A 23,284-nucleotide genomic window follows, 5' to 3' on the forward strand; every position below is an offset into this window, starting at 1 on the left:
CAAAATACCAAAATCAGCTGTGAATTTTTTTTTTTGGCACACATGGATTATTTTAATTTTTTTTTATTTCTAGTATTGGAAAATAAAATTTATTAACCTATCCTTGTGATTATATTTATGAATGTTGAGTAATTGCTATTAAAAAATAGACAGTTATTTATTCCAATTTTTACTAAATTAGACAACAACCTGATTTAGTAATAACGAATATTAGTTTTGGTAAATGGATTACGATTAGTAAACAGTTAATATGACTCGACAACAAAATTTTTTGTCTTATAAGAAAATACTTTATTATGCTTTAATAAATTACTCTACTATTTAAAGTTCAATTAATTTTTTTACAGATACAATATTACTTTATTTAATTTTTAAATAATATTAATAAGAAAATTAAAAAAAAAATCTGAATTTTCTACATCTCTGTTCAATGAGATCATAAATATGTGTTCAGATAATTTTCATTAATTCCTTGAATTGTGAATTATTTTGTAGATATTTTTTATATTTAGTATGTTCATGAAGTATATTTGTATTTTAAATAATTAACACAGGCTTTAATGGCATATATTTTATCTTTTGTACTGCTCTGGCCAATGTTTTACCATAATTTCCCTTCCTGATACATCTGGGCAAGTGCTGGGATATCTCTATTTTAATCCATATAGTATCTTATTTACTTATTCTTTACATTATCTATATTATTATTATTTACCAATCATAGTAAATAGTTATTTTTTTTATTCTTTCTTTTTATTCCACCAAAATTCAATCATTGGCTTCTAAGAATTTTATTTTTTGTGGAGAAAACAATTTAAAGCTTAATTTTTTTGTCATTCAAAATAGGAATACTAAACCACAATAATCCCCTGCTTCATTATTTTACTAAACTTGCCCAATTTCTAAGTTTAATGATGTAATGATCCATTTGTTTAAGGAATGTTGAATGTTACAATTAATGAATTATTACACAAATACTTATTTAAAATGTAATACTTATATTTAGAATACTTATTTAAAATGTAATAACAAAAATATTGATAATAAAATTATTAAAAAATTTTAATTACAATTTTTACTTCCTGAATATTTTCAGTCGTGTCATTTATCCATGGATTCCAATAATTATTTCAGTATTTCGGATGTGCATGTTCATCATTCATCATATTTTTTCTTGTCAAATTTAATTATATCTTTGCGATAGTTATTTAATAAATCTCTTAATTCGTAGAAGAATTTATTTTTCTCAATAGTTATCATATTGAACGTTTCACATGGATTACTTTCTAAATCAAATAAACATGTGGTGGAACAGTCATCAGGATGTGGTGAGGTGTTTATACAATCAATTACATTTTCATTTTGTAATTCTAAAAATCTACTTTCTTTATCGTAATTAATATAGTTTCTAAAATTATTTTGTTCATTAACTGTCATTAAAGAATCTAATGATTTCATTGTTGGACTTAACATAACATTTGTTATATTATATTCCGGTATACCTTCTCCCGTACCACTTGTTCCATAAAAATTATTTGCAAATGATAGTATACTAGTATGGTTATCTAAAACAGAAACACAAAAAAAAATTAAATTAAAAAAGTAATAAAAATAAAATTCTAGTCTACAGTACCTTACACGGCCTTTTCATTTCAAAACCTCTCCAGTTTTACCGGAGGATCTTTGCAATTCAATCATTAACAGTCTTAATTTTATTTTCATAATAAACATTTAATAAAAAAAACTTTCTGAATTTTTTAAAAATTTTGGGGACCCCTATATCAATTTTTGGGGCTTTTATTGATTATTATGACTACCAATTTAAGATTTAAGCATCAAAATTTTTAAATTCCAAATAAAAGTTTAGATTATGTGAGCTTCCTTACTCATTTGGGAAAATTTATCAATTTTTTTTTTTAAAGAAGTGATCCTTAACAAAAAAATAAATAAATAAAAAATTATTTAAAAATATTGAAAAGTATAACTTTTATGAAAGTAATGAACAAGATTGCTTCTTATTTTGGGTTCAGGATATATCATAGATGCCAAAACTACTTAAATTTTAATTGTACTTAAAGTGACTAAGACAAAAACAGTTGTTTAACAGTAAAAAGTAAGTAAAGAAAAACCAAAAATAAAATACAAAATATTGTATATTTTAGAAGTGGGGAATAAATTTAAAAAAAAACATTTTTCTAAAAATATTCATATATAGGTTAAGCTTAACACATTTGCTTAAATAGTTTTCTGTAAATCTAACACTCCCTTCATTAAAGGCTAAAGAAAAAGGAAATTTTTCACAAATTATTTTATATGAAACCATCAAATTAGCTTACAATCTTTGCGTCGCAAGAATTACTGTATGGCTTCATTTAAATGGAGGAGATGAAATCTGGGCGAATTTTTCGCCAGTCCTAATTGGTTAACGAAGCGTTTCCGGACATATGTTTATATATATACACTTTTTTTTTTATTTTTACATGTAGAATGAGCTGCCGTTGTATCTATATAACTTGGTATATCATTCTGTGTATGAAATAATGTTAAGGTAAATAATATTAAGTTTTTAAAAAATACTACGAATTATTCACAGTTCAGAAACTGCTATTGAAAATTATTTTTATGAACAATTGAATGGGAGCAGATAAATTAGGTTTTTTTTTAAATTACAAAATTCATTGTCAGATTAATATTGTTTCAAAAAAGAAAATCTTTTAGTTGAATTTTAAATAAATTGTATAAAGATTTAAAAAAATATTTGTTAATTTGCTTAAGTACATAATAAGGACTTTCTTTTACATTAAAGTATTTTTATTGAGTTGCACGAAAGCAGTTTAGTTGTCAGTTGTTTTAATATAGAGGTGCTGGATATTGTATTTTTTTTTAAGTATTTTTTTTTTTTTTTGTTTTTCCTGGGCCAAAAACCCTTAGACGTTATCATTGCCAAAACATGATTATGTGTTTAAAAAAAATAACTAAATGTTAAAAATTCAGAATTAAAAATTAATTAAAAATAAAAACATCTTTAAAAACAATTAAAATACATATTAAAATGAAAAAAAAAAAACCTGTAGCGTATGCTCAGATAAAAATAAAAATGCAAAGATATATCATCCTATATATCTAATTTATTTAATTCACCCTAATTTAAATATTTGAAAATAAACAGACGGCCTTAAGGAATCTAAAAATTAAGTAACTGTTTCATCATCCCCTAGAATAGTTTGAATGTTAATCCCCAGCTTAAACTTGCGACATAAAGCTGCATAACAGATACAGTCCGTAAGGATGTGTTGCACTGCCAGTCAGCGGTCGCAGTAAGCACAAACTGCTGGTGCATCTGTTTGAGTCATCAGATATTCATGCATGAGCCTAGTGTGCCCTATTCGCAAAGAGTGAATGACTATTCTTTTCAGCAAAAATTATACGTTCATAAACATAAACAAACAAAACTGAAAACAAAAGTAATGAAATGTAGTAGAAATAACAAAGATGGACCGCTGAATGTGAAAATAGGAGGAGAAAAGATTATGGAGATAGAAGAATTTTGTTATTTGGCAAGTAGAATTACTAAAGATGGACGAAGCAGGAGCGATATAAAATGCTGAAGAGCACAAGCTAAACGAGCCTTCAGTAAGAAATATAATTTGTTTACATCAAAAATTAATTTAAATGTCAGGAAAAGATTTTTGAAAGTATATGTTTGGAGTGTCGCTTTATATGGAAGTGAAACTTGGACGATCGGAGTATCTGAGAAGAAAAGATTAGAAGCTTTTGAAATGCGGTGCTATAGGAGAATGTTAAAAATCAGACGGGTGGATAAAGTGACAAACGAAGAGGTATTGCGGCAAATAGATGAAGAAAGAAGCATTTGGAAAAATATAGTTAAAAGAAGAGACAGACTTATAGGCCACATACTAAGGCATCGTGGAATAGTCGCTTTAATATTGGAAGGACAGGTAGAAGGGAAAAATTGTGTAGGCAGGCCACGTTTGGAATATGTAAAACAAATAGTTAGGGATGTAGGATGTAGAGGGTATACTGAAATGAAACGACTAGCACTAGATAGGGAATCTTGGAGAGCTGCATCAAACCAGTCAAACGACTGAAGACAAAAAAAAAAAAATATATAAATCCACCAATTTTCATTGTAGAGTGATAGTTGAACCCACTTAGTGGTCAATATGTCATCGCAAATCAGCTGATTTCTAAGTTGAGAGGTCTAAGGTTCAAATACTAGTAAAGGCAATTACTTTTATATGGATTTGAATACTGGTCTTAGATACCGTTGTTCATTGGTGGTTGGGTTTCAATTAACCACACATCTCAGGAATGGATGACCTGAGACTGTACAAGATTACAATTCATTTACATTTCATACACATCATCTTCTGAAGTAATACCTTATGGTGGTTCTGAAGGCTAAACAGTAAAAGGGAGCAGAGTGATAACATCTTTTCCTTTAATCTGTAAGGCTCTCATTTGAATATCAATAAAGTTTGATATATTTTACAGAGTACAAACTTTAGTTTTTATAAAAAAAAAGCAGTAAGTTAACTGTAATTGGGTTTACTTAGTCTATTTTTATTGAAGAGAGAATAATAATAAAATATGCCATTATAATTAGCCTTTCAGGGGTCCTGGGTTTGAATCAGACACGGCAATTATCATTCGCTACAAATTTCCATATTTTTATTCTCTTGTGCAAGTTAATGAGTTAATTCATCAGTAAAAAAAACAAACAAAATAAAAATAACAATCGGAGTAAATTACTCTTACCTTACAATAAATTTTTTACCTGCAAAAATTTACGATTCTCATCTTTTATGTATCCAAACTCTTCATTATTTATTTTGACATCATTTATTTGTAATGTACCACCTTTATTACCAGAATGTGGTGCTAGATGAGCTAATTCCAAAAATAGTGGATGATTTTTATTATGATTATTTATTATATTTATCGCTTCATCTGTAAATATGTTTGTTGCATATTTTCCAGCTAATTCTTCCCATGCTGGTTTTTCATTTCTTCTTACATCTAATCCAGCCACATTCTGAAATAAAATTTTAAATATATTACGTACATATCATTTTTTTTTTTTACTTTTCCACCTAATATAGCTGGTATAGTTATACTAAATTGAAAATATAGTATTTCAAAAAATTATCAAAATTCACTCTTTTTTAAAATAGTGTCTTAAAGGGCATTTTAGAAAAATACATTTTCATCAAAAAGAGAAACTATCTCTTTATGTTTTAATCGTGAATAACTTTATTTTAAACGTTATCCCTAAGTCCAAATCAGTAGATTTTATAAGTGAAACCTTTTTATCAGGATACTAAATTGTCCAAAATTTTTTTTATATGCTCACCCGTTGAAAATTGGTATTGAATCTTCTTAACTGGGAGGTTTGCTGCATTCACCATTTGATCATCTTTTTTTGGTCTTTACATATCTCTCTTAATAGTATGAAGTAGGCTTCAAAAAAATATCATGAAAACAACCTTATCGTGTATGTTTTGTCTAGAAAACATAGAAGTTCTACAGAAATAAGATTATGTTTTTCCCAAAAATAATAGAAGGTGGTCAATCAAAATGGCACATACTTTACACACTTTATTTGAGATATAAAATATTGTTGTTTTACTTTTGTATTAAAATGCAAAGAAATGTTTTCCCAAACCCTTTATGATTCAATTTAATTTTTTATAACTTTTTTATTGTTGGTTTACAAAATATAATTACCAGTTTGAAAAAATATAATTCCTGGTTCAAAAGTTAAAGTAAAATATATTGCATATATCCTTTACATCAAAATTAGATTCGAATACTAATTGAAATACACATATTTGGAAAAACATTTTGGATATATCGTGGAATGTTAAGTTATTAAAAACTAATATTATCACCGATTTTTGGAAAAATGTGATAATACAGCCTATGCTTAAACTCATTTATCAGTTCCCACTACCCCTCCCTAAATCCAAAGCTGATTTTATGAGAACAGACTAAAATATTTATGATTTCATAAGATTTTTTTAGTCCTTTTTTATTTATTTATCGATATATGTTATTTAGATATGTAAAACTTAATGTTTATAAGTTCGTTTTATTTTATTACAGGACTTGGGAATTATATTTGGGGAGGACTTTGGCTCGGGTCAAAGGCTAGTAAAAAGCAGTGGCAGAGAAAAGATGTTGGATAAATTCAACCATTAGTGATTAATGCCTTCTGTTTCTGTCAGATGTGTTAATTGGTCGTATTAGACAGTTAGTCTAATTAAATAAATGGAAAAATTTAAAGCGAAGAATGATGGAATTGTTTGTGGTTTTGGCTAAATGGAATGTGAGGATGATGTTGAGCCAGAAAAGATGAGGTAGGCGACAGATGAGATTTTGAATTTTAGTGGAGGCCAAGTTTCAGTTGTAGAGTCAACTAAAAAAAAAGTAAGTATCATTTTACTACCATTACTATATACTGTAACTGTAGTTCAACTTTTACAACTTATGCATTATGTTCAACAGCATTTTAATAATTGATAATGAATTTATGGATTAGATAACTTATTATATAAATCTATATTAATCTTTCTACTTTAGTGTGTCTTCATAAGTGATGTTTGTTTATAATAATAACTATTTTTCTTTTACACAAGAAGTGTGTATTATTCTTATACATGCTTCCGGAATATATGTGAAACGTAAAAAAATTGAAAACCACTGTTTTTATGTGTAATTAATAACATAACCACAATAGTTTTACATCATTTGAAATGAAGTATAATATTTTGACAAAAATAATGTAGCCTTGCACAAAGTAACAAACATCACATACTTTGGAAAATAAGTATTGAACAGACATTTTTCAACATAATTTTTCTTTGTGAAAAAATATAATCACCATACCATAATTAAAATAAAATGTATTTGACGTTCAGAAAATTCACTGTTGCTAACTTTTTTTAACTGAAAAAAATAGACTAATTTAATAAAGCCTATTTAATAAATAAATTACACTTAAAAGTCAGTTAATTTCTTTTTATGATTTTCTTGTAAATCTTTTGATAATTTTTTTTTTAAATGTTTGAATAAATAAATGTTAACTTTACCATCGTAGATATATGTAAACCATCAAAATAACCTATGTAACTGTTATAGTAACCAAAATGTGAATCAAATCCTCGATTTGTTGGTAAATGCTCATTAGAATAGTAACCGATGTGCCATTTACCAACAAGATGCGTTTTATAACCGAGACGTTTTAAGTACTTTAAAAAAAAAGACAAATTAATTGATATAAAAAAAAAAAATAAAATACATCATTTAAACATATTAATGATTAATAATATATTTAATTAATAACCAATAAAAATCAATGAATAAAAATTATCAATCTTTAAAACAAATTTATAATTTTCATACAAATTGCTGTTCACGTGAAATTATCACTTTTTAAAAATTTATCTTTATTGTGTGGTGTGTTTTTTATATATATATATATATATATATGTAGAATGTTGATAAAGGGTACCAATCCTTTAATAACTTTTCGACAATTAAATGTAGAAAAATGAAATGAGATCTCAAGCTGTCCCCTGAGGGGGGTAACCCAAAAATTAATTAATGGAAGAGGTAGTGATGTAATACATCAGTTTAAAAGATAAAAAATAAAAGAAAAAATATCAATTATGGCCCTCCTAACCAAATTGGTCCATTTAATATGAATATTTATGAAATTTAATATGTAGAAAAGAATACAAAAAGTTTTAAATTAAATAACATTTTCTTAATTTGATCATAGTATAATAATACATGATGTAAATAACATCAGTAATGGGTAGATTTGCTTCTGCATGGATAAAAAGGGAATTGCCTCAGCATTTGCATGAATTGATCAAAGGAAACTAATAAAACCTAGGTCAGAGTAGCTTCAGAGAATTCACAGTTAATTATAAGATTAAAAAAAATAAATGCAGAAATTACATAAAATTAGATTACAAAATGCAAAGGGCGCTGGGAAAGTTTTGCAGTACAATGGAACGGATCATCACAGGCTTACAAGTTAGTGCGTATTTAGACAGGTTGGGATCTGTCTAAAGATCCCAACCTGTCTAAATATCAGTTTTCGACCAGTTTCTGTGTAATCATGGTTTAAGTGTTATTCAGTGTTTAGAGGAAATTAATCCAGTGTTTCAAAAGGATTGTCCTCATCGTACAACAATATTTAGGTTGTATAGAGAATTTGAAAGAGAAAATTTTGGTCTTGAGGAAGTTCCAAGTTCAGGTTGATCTTTTTTGTCTATGACTGAGGGAAACATTGCTGCTGTACAAAAAATGTTTGAGACAGATGTCCATCATCCTTTTGCTTTAATGCAAAATGAGATCACCATCAAGTTAGTAAGCTTTGTTGTACCCTTTGGGTACTGCATATCTTGACTGACAATCAGATGGCGCATTGTGTTTCATGAAGCTGTGAAATGCAAACAAACGAAAAACATTTTCAAAGTTTGAAAATGAGAAGTCTCCCTATGTGAACAGTATTGTGACAGGTGATGAAATGTGGTTGTACTATTCTGAAATCCTTACTGAGGCTGAGAACAAAGTGTGGGTGTTCAAAGATGAGGAGTCCCCCTGTGGTTATACAAAAATCCAGATCGGAGAAGAAGAGCATGTGGTGAGGATATTAAAGAGCAACGGTGACCTTATTCTTTAGGCTGTGACAGGTTTTAGAGTGAGTTGTAAGAAACTCAGAAGACAGTTACTAGAAAATGGTATACTGAGGAATACCTGTCTAAAGTTGTTGAGACTCAAGAATTTGCGCCCAGACTCATGGACTCATGATAACACTGCAAAGTTTGCTCTGAGTATTTGGTCAGCACTGGAATAAAATTGTTAGAGCATCTCTAAAGAACCTTGCTTCATATGACATCAGGTGTTCTTTCAGGTGAAGAACAGACTGAGAAAGGGCAGCATTTTATTAGCATTGATGACCTCCTGAGGGTTGGGATGATGGGCGTGAGATCTATGATGAAACATGGCAGGGTTTCTTTGAAGACTGGTTTTTGAAGAAGGAAAAGTTTGTAATGTGTGATGGAAATTATTTTGAAAAATTATCAAAAAAATTATCATTATAAGGCTTTTCTCAAAGTTTTGTATAGAGTTAAAATGATAACAGTTCTATTGTTTGTGGTTTGAGTTTTGCGGTTCTATTTTTTAAAAATAAAGAAATATTCTTTTTATCAAAGATTTAACGTTCATAAATATCAGGATAAGGTAACATTTTAATTTTTTTACATACATACTTATGAGTACTAAACAATAATAACCTGGCTGCCCATTTTTGCAACTTGATAACTTATTCTGACATAGTGTGGCAGTAAGTAATTAAGAATAATTAATAATAGTAAGTAGAATTAAAATGATTTTAAAAATATTTCATTTACAGATTAAGAAATATATAATTTAATTAATTCACAGCAGACTACAGAGGAAATATTTTATTTAAATGAGCGGAAATGAGGAAATGTTGTAGTTAAGTTATTTATAATAAATATTGGTAATAATATATGATGTGTGGCTATTAAATAACTAGACTAATGCTGTAAAATATTTTATTTTGAATTTATACATATTTAGTTATTATCCCTTTCAATATATACCCCTCCTCTATCCCTACAATGCTGCATGGGAATTTTCCATTGTTCAAAACGGTGCTGTAAGTCTTCTTCTGTGAGCTCTTTCATGACGTGTGCCGCTTTTTTTTTTTAATGGCTTCAACGATCTGAAATATTGTTCCTTTTAATACAGATTTGACCTTGGGGAACAGATAAAAGTCACATGGTACCAGGTACTTGGCTAGAAACATCTTGAGTGACGAAGCAGTGCGAGCCGGTGCGTTGTCCTGATGAAGAACCCATGACTTGTTCTTCACAATTCAGGTCGTTTTTTCTTATTTTTTCACGGAGTTTAGCAAGGACCTGAAGGTCTTTGTAATGTTAATTAATAGTTTGACCTTCAGGAACCTAGTGAAGGTACACAATCCCATATATAAAAAAAAAAACAATCATTATCGCTTTGAATTTTGAACATCTTCAACGTCTTCTCAGCCATCTTGGAAACGCCTAAACCACTCAAAAACCTATGCACATGATAAACATTCATTGCCATATACTTTTTTTTTATAAAAGATAACTTTCAATAGTGGTTTTTCCAAGTTTCATATGAAAGTTCACGACAATTCTTTGCTCTAATAAAACACTATGTTAACCAAACGAAGGCCAGTCAGACTAATATGTCTATAGAAACTGGAATGGCAGCAATCGAAAGAGGAGCTTCATTTGGCACATACACAATTCTGTAGCAGCATTAGGCTTGTTATTTAATAGCCGTACCTCACATGAGTAATTAAATCGAATGAAGAAAAAATTAAATGATTTAAAACAGCTATTTTAATTTTTAAAGATCTACTTTATTATACTGACTCAAATAATTTAAAATGTTGTCCTTTTTTATTAAAGGACAGGTGAGTGATGGATATCTCCAAAAATATGTTCATCAATGTAATATATACAGAATTAATTTAAGAATATTTTACTTAAATTTTATTACAGGTGAATCTGTTAATTTGCATTTATATTTTTATGTAAGAGGGACACTCAGTAAGTTTTCAGGCTAATAAAAAAGATACAAAATTTTTTAGAAATATTTTTTTTATTTTTTCACATAGTCACCCTGCAATTCAATACATTTAGCTCGATAAATTTCTAACTGTTCAATACCTTCAGTATAATTCGATGTGTCTAATCTCCAAAATAAGTGTTTCTCAGCTTTGACCTCATCTTTTGAAATGAATCTGTCACCGAACCATTTCTTCAGGTTGGTGTAGAGGAAGTAATCGCTGATATTTAAATCCGGTGAATTCAATGCGTGTGGAAGCATTTTGAAGTATTAGTCATAAATTTCTGCAGTAACACTCTGAGGTGTGTGCAGGCGCATTGTCATGGCAAAAGTTCTCTTTTACCATGTTTTTTTTTTTTGCCAGGATGTGGATGTTTAGAAAGAATAGTAGTACCATTCATTCAGTCAACTTTTATAATGAAAAATTTTTTAACAAAGTTACTCCGCAATTTGATTAATTTAGACAATTGACATTTCAACTTTATATTAGCTTGAGTATAATATGATTTGCCCAATTCTGTTAAATAGGCGGTTGTCTCAGCTTTGGGAGACCTCATTTCTTCAGTTTTTGAAAGAGGAAGTAATTGTTGCGAACTAAATATGGCAGCCGTGGAAGTATTTAAAAGTGCAGGTCATTGAATTATACAGTAAAAACTCAAGACATGTGTACAGATGCATTATTGTAGTGAAAGAGAATTTTCTTATCGGCCAGATTGGAAGTTAAGCCATAATAGTACTCTTTAATCAGCCAAGAAGTGAAACTTAATACTTTCCAGTTATGATCCTCCCTTTTTCCAAGTAGTCTGTAAGCATCAGATCATAAGAATCCTAGAAAAACCATAGCCATGACTTTTCCTGCAGATGGAACAGTTTACACTTTCTTTGGCATATTTTCATCTGCTCCCACCCACTGTTTGGAATGCAGTTTAGTCTCTGGCGTGTAATGGTGAATCCGTGTTTCATCTACCGTTATCAAATCTTGATGAAAGTCAGCGAAATCATATTTAAATAACTGTAAACACTCTTGAGAAATGTTCAGTCAAATCTGTATTTGGCCAACTATTAACAAACATGACACCGATTGAGCTGAAAAATTTTTCAAAACATATAAAATGTAGTAGACAAAATCAGTCAAGAAGTGTGCGACATCAATAAGCTCATGTATTTTCAGTGGTGATCATTTAATAGGACTTTGTACATTTTTGTGATGATTTTGTCAGTTGTAACAGTTTTTACACGGCTCAAGCATTCATTATTTTGAATGGTTATACAACCACATTTAAATTCAGCAGTCCACCTTTTTACCACCGAAAACAAAAGAAAAATCTTAATTGTTTGTATGTCTGTTGAAGTTAAACCTTTTAAAAGAAAGTATATTATAATAGTTTGTACTTCAATTTTATCTATTTTTTTTTAAATATCAAAACTTGATTGTTTTATTCAATCGCCATAAACAAGTAACTAATTACACACCTATATAACTTCACATTATGCCATCTAAAGGATCATACTTGACAAATTGATAGTCATTTGGTCATAGTTGTGCTATTTCTGTGTCAGGCTGAGAGTTTTACAAAAAACCTGATATAAAGATAAATGAATTTTAATTATTTACTTTACCTGCGGTAGTAAAATTTCATTTAAAGGAATCCCTTCAACTGTACCAGCTGAAAGAGGGTATTGTATACCTAAAAAAAAAAAATTGTAATTATTAGAAATTGTAAATTAGAAATCCTTGTAAAAGACTATATGAAATAAAATATATATAACAAAGTTATATTTTATTTAGATTCTATGTCCATTATAACCTAAAAATTTGATTTGTGTTTACATTTGTGTAACTTTTTTTCTTTTTCTGTTTAGCCTCTGGGAATTACCGCTCAGATATTACTTCAGAGGATGAAAGAGGATGATATGTATGAGTGTAAAAGTGTAGTCTTGTACAGTCTCAGCCCGACTATTCCTGAGATGTGTGGTTATTTGAAACCTAACCACCAGAGAACACCAGTATCCACGATTTAGTATTCAAATCCGCATAAAAGTAACTGCCTTTACAAGGACTTGAATGCTGGAACTCTCTACACATTTGTGTAACTTAGGTATAATCTATGTACATTTAATAAAAATGAAGTAAGTTGCAGGTAATCATGAAAAAATTGTGTACCAGAACATATTCAAAAATTTTTCTGGCAATTTTTTTTTTAACTGACTTAAAAAAGAAGGAGGTTATCAATTCGTGACTGTCGTTATATGATGTTATACAATATCTCTCATGTTAGTAAACCGATTTTGATAATTTTTTTTTTAATTGAAAGAGTGTACTTTCAAAACAGTCCCGTGTAAATTTTATCTGGTGAAATGACTATGCAACCATCAACATCTTTCATTCTAAGACCGATAGTCTTGTCATCGAACTTTATGAGTACAGCTTCCGCTAACTCTTCTTCCTTTATATCAAGCCAAGGCGGTGAGAATGTTGCTCTTGTGTTTAGATAAACGTTTGTGTATTAAACTGACATAATGAACATGACTTTCATTCTGTAAGAATCAACTGTTGTACGTTGACGAGTCTACATTCTTTGTTGTTGAGAAGTTTCTGCGGAAATATTCATGGCATTTCTTTGACTATTTTTCCTTAAAGTATCATTCCTTTCTTGGCTAAGGTGTCATTCCTGTAAACATTGTTGTTTCATTTAAGCAGTGCATTTAGTATACTTACCCGTATTTTAGTTATTTTATTGTTTGTGCTACTTGTCTTGTGCATAAATACACATTAACTGCCCAAACAGAAGATCATATAACATCTAACATGACATACATATAGAATATCAGGATTCCCATTGTATCTACCTCTCTCTCTTTTTCTGTTTAGCCTCCGGAACCACGGTAAGGTATTATTTCAGAGGTTGATATGTACGAATGTAAATGAAGTATAATCTTGTACAGTCTCAGGTCGACCGTTCCTGAGACGTGTGATTAATTGAAACCCAACCACCAAAGAACACTGGTATTCACGATCTAGTATTCAAATCCGTATAAAAATAATTGCCTTTACCAAGATTTGAACCTTAGAACTCTCTACTTCAAAATCAACTGATTTGCGATGACAAGTTTAACCACTAAACCAAACCGCTGGGTTACTATTGCTCTACCTACCCGCTGGACGGCAAAGAATTATTTTTTGTCAATTTTGAGACTGATTTTTGTGTTTAAAACATTTTTTCAACATCATGGTACCACCACAAAAAGCAGCTGCGTCGATTGCAACAAGATTTATTTCTATCGGATTAATAGGCAAAAGTTTATGTGCGAACAAATAGAAAAAAAATATACGCGTCAAATACATAACCTCCTTTATTAAAGTCTGTAAATAAATAATAACTTTATGAAAGTAATGAAAAGTTGCTTCTCATTTCAGGTAAGCAGTATAATATAAGTGCTAAAGATACTTTAATAGCCGTTTAAATGATAAAGAAAAATTCATCATTTTTTTCTTAATAATAAAAATTAAAAGAGAAAACAAACATGTTTAGATGTTTCTAAAATCGTGAACTGGTTATACCTTTTCGGATTCTACTTGTAAAACTAAACAAAGAATATTCTTAGGAAAATTGATAATTTCTCCTTCGTTCTCCCCCTGTCCGCCATTTTGTTATTATTATATAAAAATTTATATCTCAAGTTCACGTAGATGAATCACATTAATATTTATTTAGTAAGCGTCTTGGTAATAAAATTAGCAAAAAATCAGGACTTAAATAGTCTCGCACATTACAAAATGTTTATTTTTCTATCCGTTATATCGAAAAACATATATCCGAAACGAAAAACATATATCTGGACCCTTAAACGTAAAGATTTGTACAAAACAATTGATACCCCATTTTTGACATGATTATCAAAATTTTCCCTTTAAAATGGCTATTCTAGCTGTATTCACTGGGGAAATAAAAACAGAATATTCATCCATTAAAAAAGGAGGAGATTATAAAAAATGGTTGGGGTCTCACCGCCATAAATATATAAAATAATATAAAAATATCTAAATTTTATGTATGAGGTTGATAAAAGAAAAAATAATAAGTAGAAACTTAAAATATTTGCGATAATAAATTAAAGTAAACTTAACCTACACTCGCTTTGCTCGCTAACGTTGACTAGCAAGCATAGGTTGAGTTTGGTTCGATTATATTTATACTTTTAGATTTATTTAGGGTCTTGTTGCAAATATTTTTATGTTTCGCAAATACTTTATATATTTATAATGGTGGTCGTATAATCCATGAGACTCAATGGATGTAGTAAGGAAATTATTATTACGGAAAGACTCCGTGAAATCTGTTTAATTTTTTGGTACTGCTAAAGATGCAGTCATCACAATAAAATTGGTGGTTTTTTCTTCATTTAAAAATCTTAAGAGTTTCTTAATAAAAATAATTATTTCAATAGATTTTTGTTTTGTATTAACCTGTGCGTATAGGATATTTTCCACTTAGAAGAGCTGTTCTTGAAGGTGTGCCTGTCGGTAAAGTATAATGGCGATGTATACTCGAACCGTGATAAGCTAATGCATCTATATTCGGTGTATGTACATCATCACTTCCGTGGAATCCAACATCCATCCAACCCTAGCGACAGAAATTATTAAAATAAATTTTTTGTAGTTAAATTTAAAAAATTATATTGTACAACTGGTGTACAAAAAAAGAATATCAGGATTTTAATCTGTTATAATATCTTTTGAATGAGTTGTGCAGTGTTGATTTAAGGCTAGAATCAAAGAGCAGACAAATTGTTTTAGTTGCGTGCATGGCTGTAGATTGATTCTTTATTTTTACGCTTGGCAGCACCACTTGCAAAGATGGCGCGACTCCTGAACAGAAGGGTTTTGTATTTTGCATTTTAGAGAATCCCGATTGAAGATTTGTACGGAACTGCTACATGCGGATGTTTAACTGTAATCCTCTGAGCGACAATAACATTTGTGGTTAGCGTAATCGACTTGAAACGACCGGATGTTTGTTTAAAGGGAAGAATACGGAACGTTTACATAACTTATAAATATAAATCAATCTTTTATTCTGAACGTTACGTAACAATACATTATAATACATTACATAGGAATCGGTAGATATCATACTCGACAACAGTTAAAAAAAAAGGATTTGTCCCAGCATTCGCCTAGATGGATAAACAAAATTACGGACAAAATAAATTATAAAATAAAAATTAATTATGTAAAAAATTAAATATAAAAAATGAGAATAAATACGTGAATATACTAAATTTAAAACGAAGAAGTAAAATAATTCACAATTTAGAAGACATTAAAGTTATTTCAGAATATATATGTATATGTTCGAACAAAGATGCAGAGAACTTAAAAGTTTTTAAAATATTTAATTGTTATTGATAGACAGAGTATAAAAATTCATGGACAGAGTAATTATGTTTCAGTTGTATTTTAATTATAGGCATGCCTACTTGCACACCTCTGCAGCAAGGTCTTCCGGGCCCTGGTGGACGGCGTCTTGGAACGGGATTATTAGGTGTCCAAAATTGATGTATCTCTTGTGTAAAAATATTCTTTTTTTTTTTTTGAATGATGAAAACCGATATAACGAAAGTTAAATTAGAAAGTATCTAGAAATTGATACTAAGGAATCAGGATTTTCCGTTAATAATCGGTACATTCCGGTGCTGAGCTATGGGAGATGCACACAGAGTCACACATACAAATGCCGTTTAGTAAGATAGATAATAAGATCCTTTCTTGTAAGCCGGGGTATTATATTTTTGAGTCTCATGAAAACGTTCTGTTGTATAGTTTAATTGAATTTTTATTTTTAATAGTAAGTGACAATTCTCTTCAGCAAAGATTGCATATTCGTAAATATAAATGTATGGGAGAAAATAAAGTCCTGGATTCGATTTCCGGTCAAGGAAGATGTTTTCCATAGGTTACATAGGTTATCTGAATGAAGGTATACGCTACCAAGTAAAATTATTATATTCATTTTCAGTAGGGGTATTGTAAAATGTTTTCTATTTGATAATATCTCTTTAGTTGTCAGGATTTTTAATTTCCTTTGGATTATAACTAGAATAGTTATATTAAAAGGGAAGGACTCCATATCAAAAATGGTGTTTCGGTTTTTTTTCTAATCTTTACGTTTTAGGGTCCAACTAGTTCATCTAGACCAAAACAACAAATGTATGTACCTTAACCTCAGGATAAACGTACTGATTTTCTTCAAATTTGGCTTACATTTTTCTTTCCATTTTGCATTGATCGTATTAATTTTTTTTTTCAAAATTCATAAGGGGGTGGGGATACGCAAAAAAACAGATTTCGATTTTCTTCTGAAGCATTTTAGAGAATATTTTATCAAAGTGAACTTTTTACCTATATTGCATATACAAACATAAAAAAATCAACCTCCAGCTCTTAAAATTGAAATATATGTTTTTTTGTTCTTTCACTCTATACCTCCCTCGGTTTAAATATTTTTAAAACATTTTTGAAAGAATTTATGCACAGAATGTATCATGAGTTTTTCCCGGGATGAAAAATATTATATACCAAACAAAAGACATTCTTGTGAGGAATTAATTGTCCGCATTATGGACACGGCTGAGCAACATAAGGACAGCCCTGAAAAACTAAAAAGAGCAACAAAGGCAGTACAGAAGCGTACTATGAAATGTGTTAAAAATGGCCGGCTTATTTTTGAACATTATTATAAACTTGTATGTATAATGCATTTTAGTCTAATGTACTGCTTCTAAATAAAATTTGAATTTTTCTAACTTTTCTTTGTTTTATTCAACTTATTTAAAAACATCATTTTGTTTATAAATGTTATGTGTTTATTATCAATTTAACAAAGTTATTATACGTCAAACAAATAAGGTTTTTTACCTCAATTTATTAGTTTTCACTCGTGATTCCTTGAAAAACTACTACAGGTATGGTTCTGAGATCTGTTTTATTAGATTTTCAGCTCCCTTCCTATCCTACAAAACAAAATAAAATGAAATAAAAATAAAATAAAACCTTTTTTTGAGCGTGTGTTTCTGTTTCTATGTTTCAGATTCTATAGCCAACACAACATAGGCAATTGACGGCAGCCATGCGGTCCCCCCAACCACTTCCTGGACACACGTGTGTCTGGATGATCTATTAATTATTTTTATATAAAAACTCCACTTCTTACTACTTAAAACATCAAGGCAATGCCGATCCCAAACCGCGACCACAAAATTTAACCCCTCCTTATTTCCTTTTACCTTTCAAGAAAGAAGAAGAGGGAACAAACCAAGCAGCCACCAGCCGCAGACCGAAGAAAACTGCACTTTCCCCCATTCAGGCCTTAAAGGTCCACAGAACTTTCGAAGGTTAGTGACGTGTAATTCGATTACTGGCAACTCACGGAAAGTGCGGGCCCAAGAAGAAATCAACAAAAGAAAAAGAAGACCCACAACACGACATACCGTCATGGACTTGAGTCCGGTAGAAGAGCCAAGCAGAGAAACAGCACGAAGGGCAGCCACAAAAGAAGATGAAAATCTATAATCCTCTTACTCACCATCCTCAAAACTTACAATTTAATTCAGTCAGCACATGCGACCAGCTCCAGAGAAGGTAGTCGCATGGTAGGTTACACCTACCAATCAGCCACAGGTGAATGGTAGGTGTGATATGAGATAGAGAAGAGTGAATGTCTTTTGTTGTTGGTTAATCTTCATCGGCCTTCCTATTCTGATTAGATACTCACTGAAGTAATTTTTGAGGTCGGGGATTGGTTGATGTAATCTCAAATACCACAGAGTGAATGTCTGTTTTCATTGGTTAATCTTTGTCGGCCTTCCTAAAGTGGCCGTAAACAAAACAGGTTTGCCAACCTTAAGGCGAGAAATTTTCCAGCGGTCTTTAATTTAGAAATACCACTCGTAGATTCTGAATTAAGTTGGAAGCCTCATATATTGAAATTAAGGAAAGAATTATTGTTATACTCATATAAATTTTACAGGTTACGACGTTATTGGGATGAAAAGTAGTTGGTTTGTATATATAATGCGCTTATTAAATGTAGACTTGAATTCGGAATCGAATGTCGAGCAGGTAATAAATCTCATTTAATAAGTGTGGAAATAGCACAAAAAATAATAATTACAAATTATGGATTTCAAAAACAGTTTCAACCTGTCTCTTGAGATTTTAAAAAAACTGAATATTTTACCTGTAAAGAATCTCAATGTATACAAAGTAATAAGAGTATTTTTCAATAGTTGTAGAGATCATAAAATAAATAATGTGTACAGTACAACATGATTCACAAATCCCGGTATTTAAAGAACGGTTTCGAAAATCATTTGTCTATTTAGGACCTAAATTTTATAACATTTTAGACAATAGTATAAAGCAGCGTATAACTGTTGAAAATATATTCATTAAAGAGGTAAAGAAATGGGTTACCAGCATACAGGACACTACTGTTTTGTTTTCTAAATTAGAATGAATAAAATTAAAATTCTGTTAAAAATTTACAATATGATAAAGGTTTTATATTACTTTTAATATATCGAACCGCATACCGCCTTTTATATAATGATTATTAATATGAACTACACTCGATGTGTCAAACTTTAGATTAGGTTGTATTTTAAGACTTATTTATGTTCGGTACGGGCTTTTATGTTGCTCTAGGTATTCCAGAGAATGGAGCTTTATATATCTATTTCTAAAATTAGTATTGGAATAAATCAGAATTTTTGTCTTTTTCGGTATTTATTTCTGTTATTGATAAAATTAGTTTTAAAGGTGCGACGGTTTATGGCGCTGTGATTCAACCAACGTAGCCACTACCTCTTTTATTGTGTATGCGATCCGATTGGCTGCATCTGCCTTCGGTTATATTTGACTTAAAAATAAAAAATGAGAAAATTACGATCACCTCCTCGCGGTGTTTGTCGGGTAACGCTAAGAACCGTACAAAATACGATTTTACCCGTACAAAGAACAACTACTATTTTTAAGATTGGGGAACCCGCATACTACGGAGTTTCGGGTCCTGACCAAACTGCTGCTCTGACGAAATCGCAATACATTGTTAGTTTTATACGTTGAACAGGATTTAATTTTTATCTATCATTATTATTCTCACTAGTAATGAGGATAATGAATACAATGGGGGTCCTGGATAGACGAGAAGGAAGAGTGAAGCGAGCCCTAATCGGCCAGTATATATTGTATAAGGGAAAATATGTTAATTATAAGTCATAATTAATAAGTCAACATTTTCGTATCGTAGTATTTTCATATTTGACTTTTCATGATTCTTCCATCTATTAATCGCTGTTAAAATACAATTTTAACTTTGAAAAATTCCGGAAGTATTGGATTGTTTTTTACTTCCTTATACGAAGTAAAGGAAGTATTGTGATTGCGAAAAATTTCGGTTTTCAGATTTTAACGGATTTTATCCATTTTGACCATCCCTGAATTTATTTTGATTAGTTTCGGCTTGACGTCTGTACGTACGTATTATCTCGCATAACTCAAAAACGATTAGGATGTTGAAATTTTGGATTTAGGACTGTTGTAACATATAGTTGTGCACCTCCCTTTTTGATTGCAATTGACTTAAGCAAAAAAGTCCAAAATCCAAAAAAGATTTTTGACTTTTTCTTAATTGCAGTAATAAGTCTTCATCGAGAGATTTTTAACGATGTATCATAAGTGGTACTTATTTTCATTAGTTCCAGAGTTATAACCAAATTAAATATTTGGATCTTAGAAGGGAGAAGGCACATCGGTTCGAATCAGACTTCATCTCCTTTTTTTTAATTTAAATTTATCGATTTATTAATAATTATTAACCTTTGATTGTAAAAAAAAATTACGATGAGTAATAATTCAATAATAACATGAAAAGTTATTAATGAAATAAAATTTTATATGCTTTAAAAAATGTGTATATGTATTTAATAAGTGTACAAGGAAGTCGTGTGGTTCCCACATCAGATTTTTTCTAGATATTATCCAACCGGATGTATCGATTTGAATGAATTTTACCTAATGATATTTTTATATAGGGCATTCACGTCGTTTAATTTTGGTTACTATTGGCTAAGAGTAGAGGGAAATAGAAACTGTATGGACCTCGTATCGTAAAATTTTACTTGAAGAGAAGGTACATTTTTTCATATCCCTTAGGTAATTCAGATATTTTCTAATCGTGGGTATTTGGTTTTATTAAAGTCGTTACAATGGGGTGGAGCCAAAAATTACTTTTTTTATTTTTTGTCGGTCCGTCCGGACTTTATTTTTTAATTCCATTATATTAGTTTGTCACGCGTCAGTTTGGTTACTCATTCAGGCGATCTTTATAAAAAATTGCACGGTGATTGCTGAGTGTAGGTCATTGATGTCATTTAATTTTAATTACAATCGTTCTAGTGGATTGGGAGATACGGTTACCATGGATTCAATACCTCAAAATTTTACTCAAAATTAAAATAATTTTTTACATAATTCTTTAGTTGCCTACTTTCATTAATTTAATGTTTATCTGATCCTCTTAAAGAGTAAGCTGTCGAGGACGAAATCCTCGGTAAAGTTTACAGCTTTTTTTTTTTTGTTTTATTACGGTAGCGTGTGGAATGTACATAACTACGATTTGCTTCTCAAAAGGATAATTATACAGAGTGAGCAACATAAAACAGAACCCATAACGTAACCGCTGCAGAATCACAGATAATTAAATAAGAAAAACATAAAATGTAATTTAAATGTTGCATTTATGTACCTTATTGTTACAAAAGATGTTCAAAATGACCACCCTGGGCATCGATACACTTTTGTGCTAGACTTATCATATTGAGATTCGTCTAACGCAGTCGATTGCGTTGATTTCTGGTTGAATGTTCATTTTCTGCGAATTAACATGGCCGGATAAATGAAACTATGTCTCGTCTTGACATTAAGTACGACATCGGGTATATCTGCCCACCCACCAAAAATGTTTTCGAGAAGCCAGTTACAATAATAAAATAGTTTCAGTTTATCTGTCTCTAGTTGTAACGCGGTACGGTTTCAATTTTAATTCGTGAAGAATTTTACGATAAGATGTGTATTTAACTACCAGATTGTTGAGATAACTTGCGTAGTGATTTTTTTGGACCGGCAGTAATTCTCCTTTCAATATCGGCAATGGCCTGTGGATTCCTAACGGAAGGTTACCTATTTCGATTTGCGTTTGAAAACCGAACCTGTTGTACGCCATTTTTTAATTAAATTGTGTATACTACTCTTCGCTGGATACATTCATTCGGAATTTTTTCTACGAATACTTGACGCGATTATTCAAACGATCCAGAACGAATATAGGCTAAAACTGTAACTATCCTCCACTGGATTGAATAAGGCATTTTACACAAATAAAAATCCAATCACAATACTGCACTGCAACGTTCACTAACGTGTAACCATCGACAAACGGCAACAATCAGTAGTATCATATATATCCACTAGTCGCGCTAGTTGTGTGAGAGTCTGTCATATGTAATGTTGGGAAGAGGTTTCATTATGGGTTCGGTTTTATGTTGCTCACTCTGTGTAACATTTTATTTATTTTTTAAATGAAATAACCGGAGTAAATCTTTTTTTAAAAGATTACATAAAATTGAAACCTTTAATAAATTGATTAAAAAATGATATGGATTTCATTTAAATTTAACCCTCTTTAATTTGGTTTTCTAAAATTTACAGTCTGACTTAATTTTACCAGCTAATGGCAATGTACATCATTATCATCAGCTAGTAACAAATGGCGTACCCCTGCGGTACTGTTTTGGTAGCTGCTACAGATCACAGCTATTCCGAAACGTTGTTATATCTTCGCAACCGATCTTACGATTTTAAAAATTCAAAGGTGTATTTTCTGTACGTATATGTAGGTTTTTTTGTTCTCGCATTGCGCGAGAACCAACTAACCCACCCATTGGTTTCAGATTTGCAATATACATTCGTGTTATCCCGGAGAAATTTTAAGCCATAGACCGAGGCCCATCTTAAGTCAAGATATTAAAAATATTCATTATTTCTTCGTTCCAATTAAACATATTCGTTAAGGAGAAGAAAGATATTACTCCATTATTATATTTCTGCCACCACGACAAAGAAATAAGTTATGATTTTTTCGATTTCAAATATGTGTTATTTAGTTACCATAGTTACGTACAAGACTACGCTTTATTTACATTCATACATATCATCCTTTAAAGTAATAACTTAACGGTGGTTTTGGAGGCTAAACAGAAAAAGCAAGAAGTTAATATTATTCTATCTTTTGTAAATTAGTTTTTAATTGTTATTTAATTTAATGACGGCTTAAGCGATTACAATTTTGTCGACAAATGCTTACCGTTTTTGAATAAAATGAAAATTTGTTATCGTTAATGAGTGACGAAGCCCGTTTTCATCTGAATGGCTTCGTCAACAAACAGAATTGCCGGTATCGGGCAGAAAAAAACCCGCATCGGCTTCACGAAAGACCACTTCATAGCCCAAAGGCGACTGTCTGGTGTGCGATAGGAAAGG

General features: G+C 30.4%; 1 protein-coding gene across 1 annotated transcript in view; it reads right to left on the reverse strand.

The window, feature by feature from the left end:
* Nucleotides 1–1,314: 1,314 nt before the first annotated feature.
* LOC142333370 (arylsulfatase B-like) overlaps nt 1,315–23,284 on the reverse strand; it is a 43,472-nt gene continuing 21,502 nt past the window's right edge. Inside the window, exons 2-6 of the mRNA XM_075380390.1 lie at nt 15,149–15,308; nt 12,301–12,368; nt 7,113–7,271; nt 4,799–5,056; nt 1,315–1,565 (exon numbers count right to left, since the gene is read on the reverse strand). Of these exons, the coding sequence (XP_075236505.1) occupies nt 1,482–1,565; nt 4,799–5,056; nt 7,113–7,271; nt 12,301–12,368; nt 15,149–15,308 (729 nt within the window). The 3' untranslated portion in view covers nt 1,315–1,481. The remainder of the gene's footprint in view (nt 1,566–4,798; nt 5,057–7,112; nt 7,272–12,300; nt 12,369–15,148; nt 15,309–23,284) is intronic.

Source organism: Lycorma delicatula, chromosome 12, assembly GCF_047948215.1.
Source record: "Lycorma delicatula isolate Av1 chromosome 12, ASM4794821v1, whole genome shotgun sequence".
In the NCBI taxonomy this organism is placed as follows: Eukaryota; Metazoa; Arthropoda; class Insecta; order Hemiptera; family Fulgoridae; genus Lycorma; species Lycorma delicatula.